The 14,107-nt window shown below is 43.9% G+C and overlaps 1 protein-coding gene across 14 annotated transcripts in view; it reads right to left on the bottom strand.

Annotated features, from left to right (window-relative positions):
- Positions 1-14,107, bottom strand: part of WWOX (WW domain containing oxidoreductase) — a 1,024,395-nt gene that overhangs the window by 911,821 nt on the left and 98,467 nt on the right. Inside the window, exon 7 of one of the 14 annotated variants that reach the window (XM_089320579.1) lies at positions 6,255-11,906. The exons of 12 other annotated variants lie outside the window; for them this stretch is intronic. In XM_089320579.1, the coding sequence (XP_089176705.1) occupies positions 11,747-11,906 (160 nt within the window). In that variant the 3' untranslated portion in view covers positions 6,255-11,746. Of the gene's footprint in view, positions 1-6,254; positions 11,907-14,107 lie in introns of those variants that run through there. One more of the 14 variants, XM_089320580.1, reaches the window with a different exon arrangement.

Here is a 14,107-nt window from a genome sequence, read left to right as displayed (position 1 = left end):
AATCGGTAGGAATGCAGAGTTCCTCATCTCACCACATGATGTGACCCACAGTGTGAGACAAAAAGCCCTGACTTTATCTTCATAATGTGAGATCCTCTTCCCAAGACGCTGTGGGATGTGAAACAGGAAGGAGGCAGCAGCTTGCAGCCTGGTTCATACCCTTACATCAAGCCTGACACGCTGCTGCTCCATGTGGCTTCCCCCGCAGATGCCTCCAACGCAGCAGGAGCCAAAGCAACCTACCTCCTCCTTCCTCCTCCCTCCCCTCCCCCTGGGCTCTGTAATTCACTGAAAGTCACCACTCTGGATGCATCCTCTCCCCCTTCCCATTGCCTGCCTCAACGTCCACCCCCTCGTGTCTCTGAGTCATCTTCTATTCATCCCCACTGCCACTACCCTGCCACAAGCTTTCCATGTCCCCAGCTGAGAACTAGAAGAGACTCCTGTACCAAACCTCACTTCAAACACTACCAGAAGCCCAAATACCTTAGCGAGGTTGTAAAGGCTTTGTGGGTTCTTCCCAAATACCTGTCTGTCTTCACCCCTTGGTACCCCTCTGCTATCCCTTACACTCCAGCCAACCCAAGACCTGTGATCTTCCCAACCTACCCCTGCTCCCTCTGCCCACACGCCTTTACCCAGGGGACATGCTCTGATCGCAGTGCCTCTCTTTTCCTCTGGCAATACCGAGTAATTCTTGCAAATTCAATCCAAAACTCATATCTCCTAGAAATCTTTCCGACTTCTCACCCCACCGAACTGTGTTATATCGCTCAGTAGTTCTCAAATGGATCCACAAATATTTCGGTCACCTTCCCCTCAAAAAGGCATACAAATCGCCCATCTCTTTAGTGTGGGCTAGACTCAGTGATTCATTTTTCACAAACTGAATGTGGCAACAGTGAACCTGGGTGACTTCAAGACTAGGGCATAAACGCTCCTGTGGCTTCTGTCTTACTGTCTCCCTCTTGGATTACCAGCAGTGGAAGAATCCAGCTGCCATTTAGGAACCCTGGAGTGACCCTGCAGAGAAGCCCAAGCAGTGAGGAATGGAGGCTTCCTGCTCGTGAGGATGCTACACTGGAGTTGGGTCTTCCAGCTCCAGTCAATCCTCGGCGAACACCTTGAGTGTCATCTCCTAAGACAGCCTTTGCCAGAAGTCCCTAGAAAGGACCATGCCCCAATTCCTGACCCACAGAAACTGTGAGATAGTAACTCCGCAGGTAATTCATTATGCAGGAAGGTAACTAACAAAGGTGCCCTTCTTCTGTGCTTCCATGACACCCCACATGCCCTGCTGTTACTCTGGTGGCCAGCACAGAACCCGGCACACTATTGCCAATAAATACAACTGAGAGGTACGTGACCAGATGGCTGAAAGAATCGATGCGTGAACAAGTGAATCAGCCCCAGTCCTATGGCCGCTGTGGCGTGCTGTTAAGGCACACCAGTTTTTGTGTGCATACACATTTTCAATTCTCTTGGGCATATATTAAGGCGTGAGATCACTGGGCCGCGTGGTGACACCCTATTTTTCTGAGGAATGGCCACACTGTTTTCCAAAGTGAATGGAGCCCTTCACACTCTCACAGTGTGAGGATTCCAATTTCTATATTTCCTCACCAATACTTCTTGTCACTTTCATTACTGTCATCCTATTGGATACGAAGTGGTATCGCTCTCTCTTTTTTTTTTTTTTTTGACAGGCAGAGTGGACAGTGAGAGAGACAGACAGAGAGAAAGGTCTTCCTTTTTGCCATTGGTTCACCCTCCAATGGCCGCCACGGCTAGTGCGCTGCAGCCGGCGCACCGCGCTGATCCGATGGCAGGAGCCAGGTGTTTATCCTGGTCTCCCATGGGGTGCAGGGCCCAAGCACTTGGGCCATCCTCCACTGCACTCCCTGGCCACAGCAGAGAGCTGGCCTGGAAGAGGGGAAACCGGGATGGGATAGAATCCAGTGCCCCGACTGGGACTAGAACCCGGTGTGCCGGTGCCGCAAGGTGGAGGATTAGCCTATTGAGCCGTGATGAAGTGGTATCTCAACATGGTTTGGTCATGCACATTCTTAAAGAAAAAAGGTTATGCACAGAATATATAATAAGCATAGATATCTTACAAAAGCCAAAACTCTCTGAAAACAAGTCCTATATATAATTTATGCATAGTTCCATAATTTTGTGTATAAAATTTTATATATGTATATATATATGCTCTGCTCTTCAAAGAAATACAAGTTAAAACAAGAATTTACTGTACACCTACCAAAGTAACAGCTTAATAAAAGCAAAAAAAAGAAGGTAACACATACCAGTGTTATTAGGGAAGTGCCAAGAGAGACCCTCTCAGATAATGCTGCTGGGAAAAATACTTGATTCACTTCTGGAAAAATATTTGGTGACAAATGTCAGAGACAGGAAAATTTGTATATTCTTGAAACATGATTTCTAAGATTCTATCCACAGGGGCAACACTGTAGTGCAGCAGGTTAATGCCCTGGCCTGAAGTGCCAACATCCCATATGGGTGCCAGTTCAAGACCCAGCTGCTCCACTTTCAATCCAGCTCTCTGCTATGGCCTAGGAAAGCAGTAAAGATGGCCCAACTCCTTGCGTCTCTGCACCTGCATGGGAGACCCAGAAGAAACTCATGGCTCCTGGCTCCTGATCGGCATAGCTCCGGCCGTTGCAGCCAATTGGGGAGTGAACCATCGGATGGAAGACCTCTCTCTCTCCCTGCTTCTCCACTCTCTGTGTAACTCTGACTTGCAAATAAATAAATAAATCTTTAAAAAAGAAAAGATTCTATCCTACAGAAATAATCACATATGTAACCATCTACATAGAAGAACAGTCATCAAAGTATCATTTAAAATGAGAAAACTCTGGGGCCAGCACTGTGGCATAGCAGGCTAATTCTCTGCCTCTGGCGCTGGTATGCATCCCTGTGGCTCGTCTTCGGATCCAGATGGCCCAAGTGCTTGGCCCCTGCACCCATGTTGGAGACCCAGAACAAACTCCCTGCTTCAGAGCAACTCAGATCTATTCTTTGTAGCCATTTGGGGAGTGAACCAGCAGATGGAGGACCTTTCTGTCTTTCCCTCTGTCTGTAACTCTGCCTCTTAAATATATAAATCTTTTTTAAAAAATTGGAAAACAAGGGCCCAAGCTGTGACATGACACATAAAGCCACTGTCTGCAGTGTCTTTGCCTCTATGTAATTCTTCTTTTCAAATAAATATGTTTTTTAAAGATCATTTGTTTGAGAGGTAGAGTTACAGGAAGAGACAGAGAGACACAAAAAGTAAAGTCTTCCATCCCTGGTTCACTCCTCAAATGGCCACAGTGGCCGGAACTGGGCCAATACAAAGCCAGGAGCTTCTTCCAGGTCTCCCACACAGGTACAGGGGCCCAGGCACTTGGCCCACCTTCTACTGCTTTCCCAGGCCACATGCAAAGAGTTGGATCGAAGAGGAGCTGCAGGGACACAAACCGGTGCCTATATGGGATGCTAGCACTACAGGCAGAGATAGCACTGGCCCAATAAATAAATTTTTTTAATGGGAAAATAACATAAATATCTGACAAGCAGAAATAATGGAACTGAGTCACCCAGAGGGGTTAGAGTATGCCCATGTAGTTATTGTGAGCATCGTATTTTAAGTAAGTAGAAAAATGCTCATAAAATATAATTAAGTTATAAAAATGGGAAGTAGACATTGCCAAGAGGCAGTGTGGAATCTCCACATTGAGGAACCCCATGACCCTGGGTAAATCATTATCTCCCATTTCCATGACTCAGTTTCTTTATCTGCAAAACTAGGGCAATGAGGACATCATCTCAAAGAGATGCCATGAGAACTTCTTCATTTAAATAGCACATTCAATTCTCACCAGGTTGGAGAAGATATTACCTGGTATTATTATGATCTTGATTTCACAACACAGCATAGACTGGAAAAGTCTAAAATGCCCCTTTTTAGTTCCTTAAATATCCGTGGCCTTTCCCAGCTAGTCTAACAGAGAAATAATGAGTGCTATCCTCCTCAAAGCACAGATCTGGGGGTGAGAGAAAATGTCCAGCCCGCCAACAGGAATGCCTGAGAGTTTCAGCAGTGCTCATGGCTATTAGGGGTATTTACCAGAAGTCAAACAGGATGAAATGCCACAAAAAGCCAGATTTGCATGCAGCTTCCCAGTCCTACCTACAGTAGCTACAGAACAGCATGAACTCTGAAATACGGTAAAACCCAAATGGGGCTAATGTTTGGCACTCTTAGAAACCCTAAGATACCATGGTGGGAATCTGGCAGGGTGATTAAGCCACCTCCTGGGAACCGTATTTCCCCTGTCCATGCCTGGGTCTAAGTCCTGGCTCCACTCGTAAACCCAGCTTCTGCTAACGCGCATGCTAGGAGGCAGCAGGCCACCGTTCAAATAGTTGTGTCCCTGCCACCCATACAAGACCTGGATGGAGTTCTTGGTCTCGGCTTTGGCCCGTTACAGGCAATGGCAGGCAGTACTCTCTCACTTTATTTCTCTTTCACTCTGCCTCTCAAAAAAACAAAGACTCTAAATTATCAAGCTATCTTATCTTTTTTTTTAATTCTCTCTTATTCTTAACCTTTTTTTTCTAATTGTTGTTGCTTCAACCAAAAAAAAAAAGTACTTTTGCTGGTTAATATGAACAGAGAAGAAAGTGTATTTCTCAATGATGGACTTATTACCAAAATTATTTATCTTCACTTGAATTGATATTATACTGCTAATTACTTCAAGGACTTTAAGATTGTTCGTTCTGGTATCTACACTAAGCACCAAACACTTTAGTGTAGGCATTTAGCCTACTGGTTAAGATGCCAGTTAAGACACCAAGTCCCCTATAAGGCACCCCGGTTTGATACCCATCTCCAGCTCTGGATTCTAGCTTCCTGCTAATGCAGACTGTAACAGGCAGCAGGGATGGCTGAAGTAATTAAGTTCCTGGCACCCACATGGAAAACTTGGATTGAATTCCCAGTCCCAGGCTTCAGTCCAGCACAGCCCTGACCATTCCAGGCATTTGCTAAGTAAACCAATGAATGGGAGCTGAGTCAGCCTGTCTTTCTTTGACTTTGTTTCTCTTAAACATTAGAAAAAAACTTTTGAGAACGACTTTGGCTAGGGATGACAAACAGGTTTCAAGCCATTGGTAATTTTGCTTGCAATACACTACTGGGAAGGATTCCAAGGTGGCCACCACGCTCAGTGGAAGACGATGGAAGTAACTGCTCAGTGACATCTGCCATGGACATAGGAGACGTTGATTATGGTAGTATGCTGACGCACTACAAGAGCTGCTAATGAAAACTGTACATAGCTCATGCATATAAAAAATGAAAATACAAATAGCAGATTAAGAATCCACTTCTTGTTGGTGGTGGTTTTTTTGTTTTGTTTTGTTTTGTTTTTTGACAGGCAGAGTGGACAGTGAGAGAGAGAGACAGAGAGAAAGGTCTTCCTTTGCCGTTGGTTCACCCTCCAATGGCTGCCGCGGCCAGCATGCTGTGGTCGGCACACCGTGCTGATACGATGGCAGGAGCCAGGTGTTTATCCTGGTCTCCCATGCGGGCGCAGGGCCCAAGCACCTGGGCCATCCTCCACTGCACTCCCTGGCCACAGCAGAGAGCTGGCCTGGAAGAGGGGCAACCGGGACAGAATCCGGCGCCCCGACCGGGACTAGAACCCGGTGTGCCGGCGCTGCAAGGCAGAGGATTAGCCTAGTGAGCCGCGGCGCCGGCCAAGAATCCACTTGTTTTAAAATTCAGTATTCTTTATATCTCATTTTTTTTAAGATTTATTTTATTTATTTGAATGTCAGAGTTACACAGAGAGAGGAGAGGCAGAGAGAGAGTGAGAGGTCTTCCATCTGCTGGTTCAATCCCCAATTGGCCACAATGACTGGAGCTGTGCCAATCCAAAGCCAAGAGCTTCTTCTGGGTCTCCCACACAGGTGCAGGGGCCCAAGGACTTGGGCCATCTTCCATCGCTCTTTCAGGCCATAGCAGAGAGCTGGATCGGAAGTAAAGCAACCGGGTCTCGAACCGGTGCCCATATGGGATGCTGGTGCTTCAGGCCAGGGCATTAACCCGCTGTGCCACAATGCCAGCCCCAATATATATCTCATTTTCTTAACAGAAACACCTAGGTCAGTCATACACACTCGAAACTTCATTTATGCTCTCTAACTCTGTCTACTGTGCCTCCCTATCTATTCAGTTTTCCAAATCCATAGAATCTATTTTCTCTTGAGGCACTCACTCTACTTTTGTGTGTGGTGCTGGGTTAATCTTTCTAAGGCACAGCTCTTGTAATATTATTCTCTACCTCAAAATCCTGCAAGAGTTTCCCATTTCCTAAAATAAGCAATTACCAAACACCTCAGCCTGGTCATTCTAGATCCTACAGCAAGATCACCTCATCTCTTACATTGTTCCACTAATCGCCTATTGATATTCTCATGTCATCATGGTGAAATTTAAAACACTAGCAGGTCAATGGATGGATGGATACATGGATGAACAGACGGAGGGACAGATGGGCCAATCTGTGTATGGTTACACAGAACTTTCCAATCCTAGCCTGTTATTTTATGCCACTTTTTTGTTAGTCCACGCACCACTCTTCCTTCTCTCAAGACTATTCTTCTAGTTTGAGCTCTTCTACAAAGATTCCTACGTGCCCACCTTCCAGCCATCATTGAGAAAGACTGCTTTGTGTTTTGAATTTCAGTTTCTTATCATTTGTCCTGTCATCATTGAAATTTTTCTTAACTCTTCTACCACTAGATGCAAACCCCAGGTTCATTCCCACTGCAATATGGCCTTGAAAAACAATACTTCGGGGACGTCGCTGTGGCGCAGTAGGTTAATCCTCCACCTGCTGCATCAGCATCCCATATGAGTGCTAGTTCTAGTCCCGATTGCTCCTCTTCCAATCCAGCTCTCTGCTATGACCTGGAATGCAGTAGAAGATGACCCAAGTACTCGGCCCCCTGCACCTGCATGGGAGACTGGGAAGAAGCACCTGGATCCTGGCTTCAGATCGGCGCAGCTCTGGCCATTGCGGCCATTTGGGGAGTGAACCAGCGGATGGAAGACCTTTCTGTCTGTCTCACTCTCACTGTCTGTAACTCTACCTCTCAAATAAATAAAATCTTTAAAAAAAAAAAGAAAAAGAGAAAAAATGCTTCACTCATTAATAATAACCCATTAAAGAATTGGGTGTTCAAAATGACTTTGGGGTTTGTTTTTAGCTTCCAAACACAAGACTCTAGAAATTAAAATTCTCTATTCTCAGATTTTAGGAAATCTGTGCTTCAGTTACCCAACCAGTGACAAAGGTTTAAGGCATAAGCATTAAACATTGTGGCTTTACTTCCCCAGCCTTTCTGCGCGGAGTGAAGTCTTTACTCCTCTCCCCTCATGTTCCTCACTCTCAGAACCCAAGTGTGAAATCAGGTCATTTCCAAGGGCCTTCCTGCCACTCCCATTCTATTTTCTGTGATTCAGATGAAGACAGAAAGGAAAAAAAAAATGATGACTTTTACCTGAGCAGCCACTATGGGTCTAATATTGAGCTGCTTAAGATTAGGGTTTAAAAGAACAAAAAACACTGGACAGTCTAACAGGTGATGACAAATGGCTTTTCAGATTCTGTTCCTTCCGAACAGTAAGCCAACTGCTGTGACTCAGAAAGGAGCTTTCTTGCTGGGGGGATAGGGGGTAGGATGGACTGTCCTGCTTCCCAGCTGATGGTGCCTTCGTTATTTGTCCCTGTCACTCCTCTCACCACCCCAATCCCTGGAGTTGAGGTAATGACATACAAGCAGGTCAGTAGTCGCACCACCATGTCCAAGGAGACTAGGCATAACTGGTTACCCTTCAACTCTCTGGCTCTGGACAGAATTCAAAGAAGCAAGCTTTCACACTCACCATTAACCACCTGCTTGCTCTCAAGTCACACACACGGCTTATTCCAGACAAAGTTTCTTTCATGTAATGATGCTGGTAAGAAAACTTCAAAAGTAATCTGAGATTAATCTGACACTACCACACTAGTGAGAAAAATGACAAGCATGTGCCATACTTAAGATCTTCCCCAATTTTGAGCATAACTCTTTTATCTCCTCCGGATCCAGTCCCCACCAAGTTTTATTCTTTCACCTATCCACAAATTCCTCCAAGTTCTTCTTCCTACTTGCACTGATAAAAACATTAAAATTGGGACAGACATTTGACACAGAAGTCAAGTCATTACTTGGGATGCCTGCATTGCACATCTGATTCAAGTCCAGCTACTCCACTTCCAATCCAGCTTCCTGCTTATATGTACCCTTGGAAGCAGCCAGTGACGATTCAAGTACTTGGGTGTCTGCCACCCACATGAGATACTTAAAATGACTTCCAGGCTCCTGGCTTCAGTCTGGCCCAGCCCTGGCTGTTGCAGGTATTTTGGGAGCGAACTAGCAGATGGAAAATCTGTCTGTCTGCCTTTCAAATATAAAGAAAATAAATTTTTAAAGAATTTTAAAAGAATGTTTCTACTGAAATCCCTTGGCCATGCCTTTATCTTAGAGACTAAGAATTGTCATCTTCTCAACTAAGATACTTGCCCAACCCTACTATGTTTTACTTCTGCCAATGAATTAATCACATAATATTGCCTCTCATATGCAGAGCTTTTCCTTTTCTTTTATAAATCTTTTTCTAAATACATTCAAAATATTTATTATACAGCCTACCAAGTTTCTCTTCTCCATTAAGACTTATTTCACTTCTAACTGAACCTACCATCATTATTCTGCTTAATATTGACTCATCCCGTAGCATACATCAGTGCTTCACAGTCTGCCAAATGCAGATCCCTAGTCATTTCCCTTGGGACTGCCAAGGCTCCATGTAGGTGGCCAAGACAAAGGTAGATTTTGCAGACTCCACGGAAACACAGTGAGGTTAACAGAACTCAACAGGGCTCTGAGCTTCTCCCCTATCTTCAGAGCTTGCTCTTCCCTACTATGAACCCTTATGGCCTTTACTTGACCTCTTTTTTCTAAGGACATCAGTTCAAGGACAGGAATACAGATGGGTTGTTTTGATTGTCATTCATTTTAATCTCCTTGCCTATGCGAATGGTAGACAGCCTGGAGAGGCGCTGGAACTCCAGAAACTTCCTTTATTATCTATTTTGAGCTTCTCAACATGAGTTACAGTGCTAAGAACAGAATAATTGATCATTTATTCAACTATTCTGTTCTAGGAACTATTCAAGGAATTCAATATTAAACATAACAAATGTCCTCCATGGAACTTACATAGCAAGAGGAAAGATTTTTTAAAAGCGTAAATAAAGAGCAAATTTGAGAGGCTATTTTTTAACAAAGGGGGGACATCGTAGAGAGAATTGGAGCACAATATTTAAAGTATTTATAAAGTAATTTGTTTATAAGGCCCATTCACAAACTGCAATGACTAATCAGAGCTGCACAACAGCTAGCACCAACTGCATAGCAGTGAGAATATTCTGGCTCAGAGAAAGGGTGAGGACGCTATTTTAGAAAGGATATAAATATTCGTTGACAAACAGATTGATTCCAACTTAGTACTCCAGTTGCATAAACTTTCTTTCCTAATACAATTTTATTTTTTACATGTTGGAAATACATGCAGTTAAAAAACAGAAAGATGATCTGACAAACAGACGAGCAAGTAAGGTAATGTATCTTATTAGAACTTAGCCACTCCAACAACCTAAGGCTCAAGATGAACAAAGTTCAGATCCACTGAGTTACAGAAACTTAACTGGGGCCAGCACTGTAGCATAGAGGGTTAAGCTGCAGCCTGCAACACTGACGTTCCATATGGTTCCTGGTTAATGTCCCGGCTGCTCCCCTTCTGATCCAGCTCCAGCTAGCCTGGGAAAGCAGAAGATAGCCCAAACACTTGAGCCCCTGTCACCCAAGTAAGAGACAGGAGAAGCTCCTGGTTTTGATACGGTCATTTGGGGAGTGAATCAGTATGGAAGCTCTCCAGTGGTCTCTCTTTAATTCTGACTTTCAAATAAATAAGATAAACCCTTAAAAAATACAAGAAACTTGACAAACTAAATCTCTGGAAAAAGAAGGAAACAGGATCAGGTACGACTGAAAACAACATTTTGTTTCTCTTCTCCTTAGTTGCCTCAATGCCACACTGTCATAGAGCATGGTACTAAGATCAGTAACTCTTCCAAGAAGAGGGGACACAAGTGTGCCCAAGATAAGCTGGCCCAGGAGTCTTCCAGGAGCCATGTCAAAAGCAGGCCCTCGGAGCCGACATCAGTGTGTAGCAGGTCAATCCGCAGCCTGCAACAATGGCATCCCATGTGGGCATTGGTCTGGGACCAGGCTGCTCCACTTGCAATCCAGCTCCCTGCTAATGTGCCTGGGAAGCAAGTGCTTGGGCCCCTGTACTCACATGCAAGACCTGGACAAACCTCTGGGCTCCTAGCTTCAGAATGGTATACTCCTGGCCGTTACAGCCATTTATGGAGTGAACAGTGAATGCAAGTTATCTCTGTTTCTTTCAAAAAAATAACAAATAAATTAAAAAAAAAAAAAAAAAAAAACCTAAGTGGTCCCTCCCAGATTTTCTGCCAGATTGCAAGGTCAGAATGAAAAGATCTAATGGAAGTCTGAGAAATAAAAGAGAAGGTCTTGAGTGGAAGGCTCAAAGACGACAAAGTGGAAAGCCAAGTGAGTAAGTGAAACCAATGTCCAATGGGAGGTTAGGGAAGGAAATAGATGAGATGAAGAATGACCCAGAAATGACCCCACAAACAGCCTAGCTGGGCTAGGATCCTCTTCTCAAAGTGACCAAATTATTTTGGAAAGCTATTAATACCTATTTCCCTCTTGCATTTTTTTCAACCTGCTACTAACCTGTTTAGCTTTACCTAACAATTCTCAGTTTTCAACACTTTGGACTTGGAATACATTCTTATATAATCAAGATCAAATCATAAGTAATATAGTCTCAGTCTGGTTTTTTTTTTTTTTTTGCTTTCAATATTCTTGTAAGCTTAGCCTTTTCCATGCTCCCCACATAATGATGGTATATTAATTTGCTTTCTCAAAAACTAACTATCTTGACAAACAGTTGGGTTCATAGTTGAAATTCCTTCACTGCTCCAATGATCACAGAAGAAATGGAATATGCTGCCATATTAATGGGTACATTTTGACGTTTCATGATAAAAACATTTTATTGAAGTGTTTCCAAATACTCTGATAATCCAGAGTGTGTGTTAATAGCAATGTAACTAAAACCAGAAACCATCGATATTTTCTTTATAACTGCTTCCATGATATTAAAAAAAGAAATCTCAACTTGGAAGGCAAAAGTAAACGGTTGCCTTTTAATCGCTAAGCTTCTCTTCTGTTCGTCTGCCAAGCACTCACACCAGCTCACAAATAAGAACGGGATGGGTTTTTAATTGCATGAATTGAGTCTCAGAGTGACGCCTATTTCCCCTGCAGCACAACTGTGGGTGTACGTGCACATGCAAGGTGTACCAGAGGCTACAGTGATGCTTTATATAAACAGTTGGACTCACCCTGGGCAAAGGCCACCTCATGGGAAAATTAATCCAGCCCTCACAGACAACAAAGCATCCCTTGGGATTTCAACGTTCAAGTTCAATCTCCCAGTATGTGGATTAACTACAAAAAAATATCAAGCAACGGCAAGCCTCACATGGTCGCCCAAGAAGCCAAGTGCCTCAGAATGCGAGAACAGTAATAACAATGACAATAGAAACTCTGGGATGATCCACACTGGAACAGAAGCTCCGTTCTTCAAGTCAGCAACACTGCCTTGAGCCCCTAGGAGAGCCCTGCAAGGAAGACACCAATGTCATGTTTCACAAGGTAGGACAAAGCAATGCTCAGAGAGGTCAGATGCCTTGAACAAAACCTCCGTTTTATTCTTTTCTCTCTCCCTCCACTCCTGTCTTGTGTTCTGAGAGTGACTGCTGCAACCTTTCTAAAAAAGTCAGGAGGTTGAGAGTGAATGAAAATAAACCCTGCTACCTTAGAAGTGAGTCACATGAAGCAGGAAGAAACCAGGAGGCTGTGGAGGAATTTAAGTGCCTACTGTGTGTAGGCACAATTAGCAAGGATCGATGGCTGTTGCACTGATCAGCCACGATTGCTACAGCATCTTCCAGCTCTACCACTGACTCAATGTCTAGCTTGAGAAATCTCTTGCTGACACTCAGTAACTCCAAACAGGAGATATTAAGAAATGCATTATTTATTCCCTTCTTTGCCATCCCAATAGGTTTAAAAAGAAAATTAGGTTTCACATTGGCTACTGGGTCACTGGTGACTTTTTTGAAGCTCTTGGCTTTGTGGGGCCAGACGTACTGCTTTTCCTACTAGGAAATGGCTCTCCTTGCATATTTTAGTGTTTTCCCATTAACCATTGATCATCCCACCCAACAGCCTGCAGAGTCTGTCATTGGCTACTGACAATGAAATCTACATCCATAAATGCTATCAAACTGCTGGATCCAAACAAGAGAGGAAGAACCTTAGAGCCTTAGGAAGATACTCTCATGTGTAATTTTGATATGAGATTGGGGAGAGGAGGTTGGCAGGTGTACATGAAGCAGACATATGGGCAGAAGATGATCACCTCAGCAGACTAAGAACTTTAAGGTGAGCAGCCCTAAGGAGATCCATAACCTGCACCCCTTAAATCTCTAATAAAGTAGTAGTTGCCATAATGACAACTAGTAGAGGGGGTCAAAAGCTAACTCATGTTAACACTGAGCTCACTGGGAAGCCTAGGGGTCATGATGCTGGATGCCTGTAGAAGGAAATCTAACAGAAGCATACTGGATGCACCTTGAGTAAAAAATATTCATGTGGACATAATGATAGACGTTTCAGAACCAATACACAGATAACACATAGGAGATTTAATTATGGCTACAGAATGGAACATAAATGTTACCAACCACAACAAACTAAAAGTCTAAGTAGCAAAAGTTAGAGGGCAGAGGAAAAAAAGGAGGTAGCAGTATCAGGGCACTCCATCCTTTTTTTTTTTTTTTTTTTAATTTTTACTTATTTATCTGAGAGGTAGAGTTACAGACAGTGACAGGGAGAGACAGAGAGAAACATCTTCCTTCTGTTGGTTTGCTCCCCAAATGGCCACAACAGTCAAAGCTGTGCCAATCCAAAACCAGCTGCCAGGTACTTCCTCCTGGTCTCCCATGTGGGATGCAGGGGCCCAAGCCCTTGGGCCACCTTCTACTGCTTTCCCAGGCCACAGCAGACAGCTGAATTGGAAGAGGAACAGCTGGGACTAGAACGGGCACCCATATGGGATGCCAGTGCTGCAGACAGATTAACCTACTGTGCCACGATGCCAGCCCCTCTATATTCTCTTCTTACAAGGTATGAACTTAACGGACACCACCCAGAGCAGTTCAAGCCAAAGCATAAACATATACACATACATTCACACACACATGTATGTTCTAACAGGGTGTGTGTCTAAATATTTTGCATGTATGTGTACTGCAAATACAGACTATTTACATATATATGTAATGTGAATACATAAACAAAAATATACACCATCTAAAGTTAAAAACGTAATGGGAAGAAGGACATTTAACTATGGAAGGTGATGTCCATGAGCGGTATCTGTACCCGCTGGAAAAAGCCGTCAGACAGTGCCTGAAACTGGTGGTTCCAAACACTGGCCATTTAATCATGATATTAAGACACAGGGGGAAGATACCAGAAAAATCAAAACCAGAAAGTGAACACGGCTGCCTCTGTTCACCCCCATAAGACAACATCCAGGAAAGCACACTCATGGCACAGAGTGCATTCCCAATCTTACCTGCTGAATGAACCTGTGAGTAGACTTAAGTGGCAGCTGCGAAGGGTAGGGTGGAGTCTAGTGCTTGCTAGGATTAAGTAGCTTGTAAATCAACATTTTCCTAGTGGCTGCAAAGAGTTATTTCACGTGTTGGGGGAGGACTGTTGTCTTTGGTTTTCTGGTTTGCTAAGATCTCAT

Source organism: Oryctolagus cuniculus, chromosome 18 (genome assembly GCF_051225735.1).
Source record: "Oryctolagus cuniculus isolate XC-2025 breed Fujian yellow rabbit chromosome 18, ASM5122573v1, whole genome shotgun sequence".
NCBI lineage: Eukaryota > Metazoa > Chordata > Mammalia > Lagomorpha > Leporidae > Oryctolagus > Oryctolagus cuniculus.
Note: the sequence above shows the minus strand (reverse complement) of the source record. Positions and strands in the feature narration are given on the sequence as shown.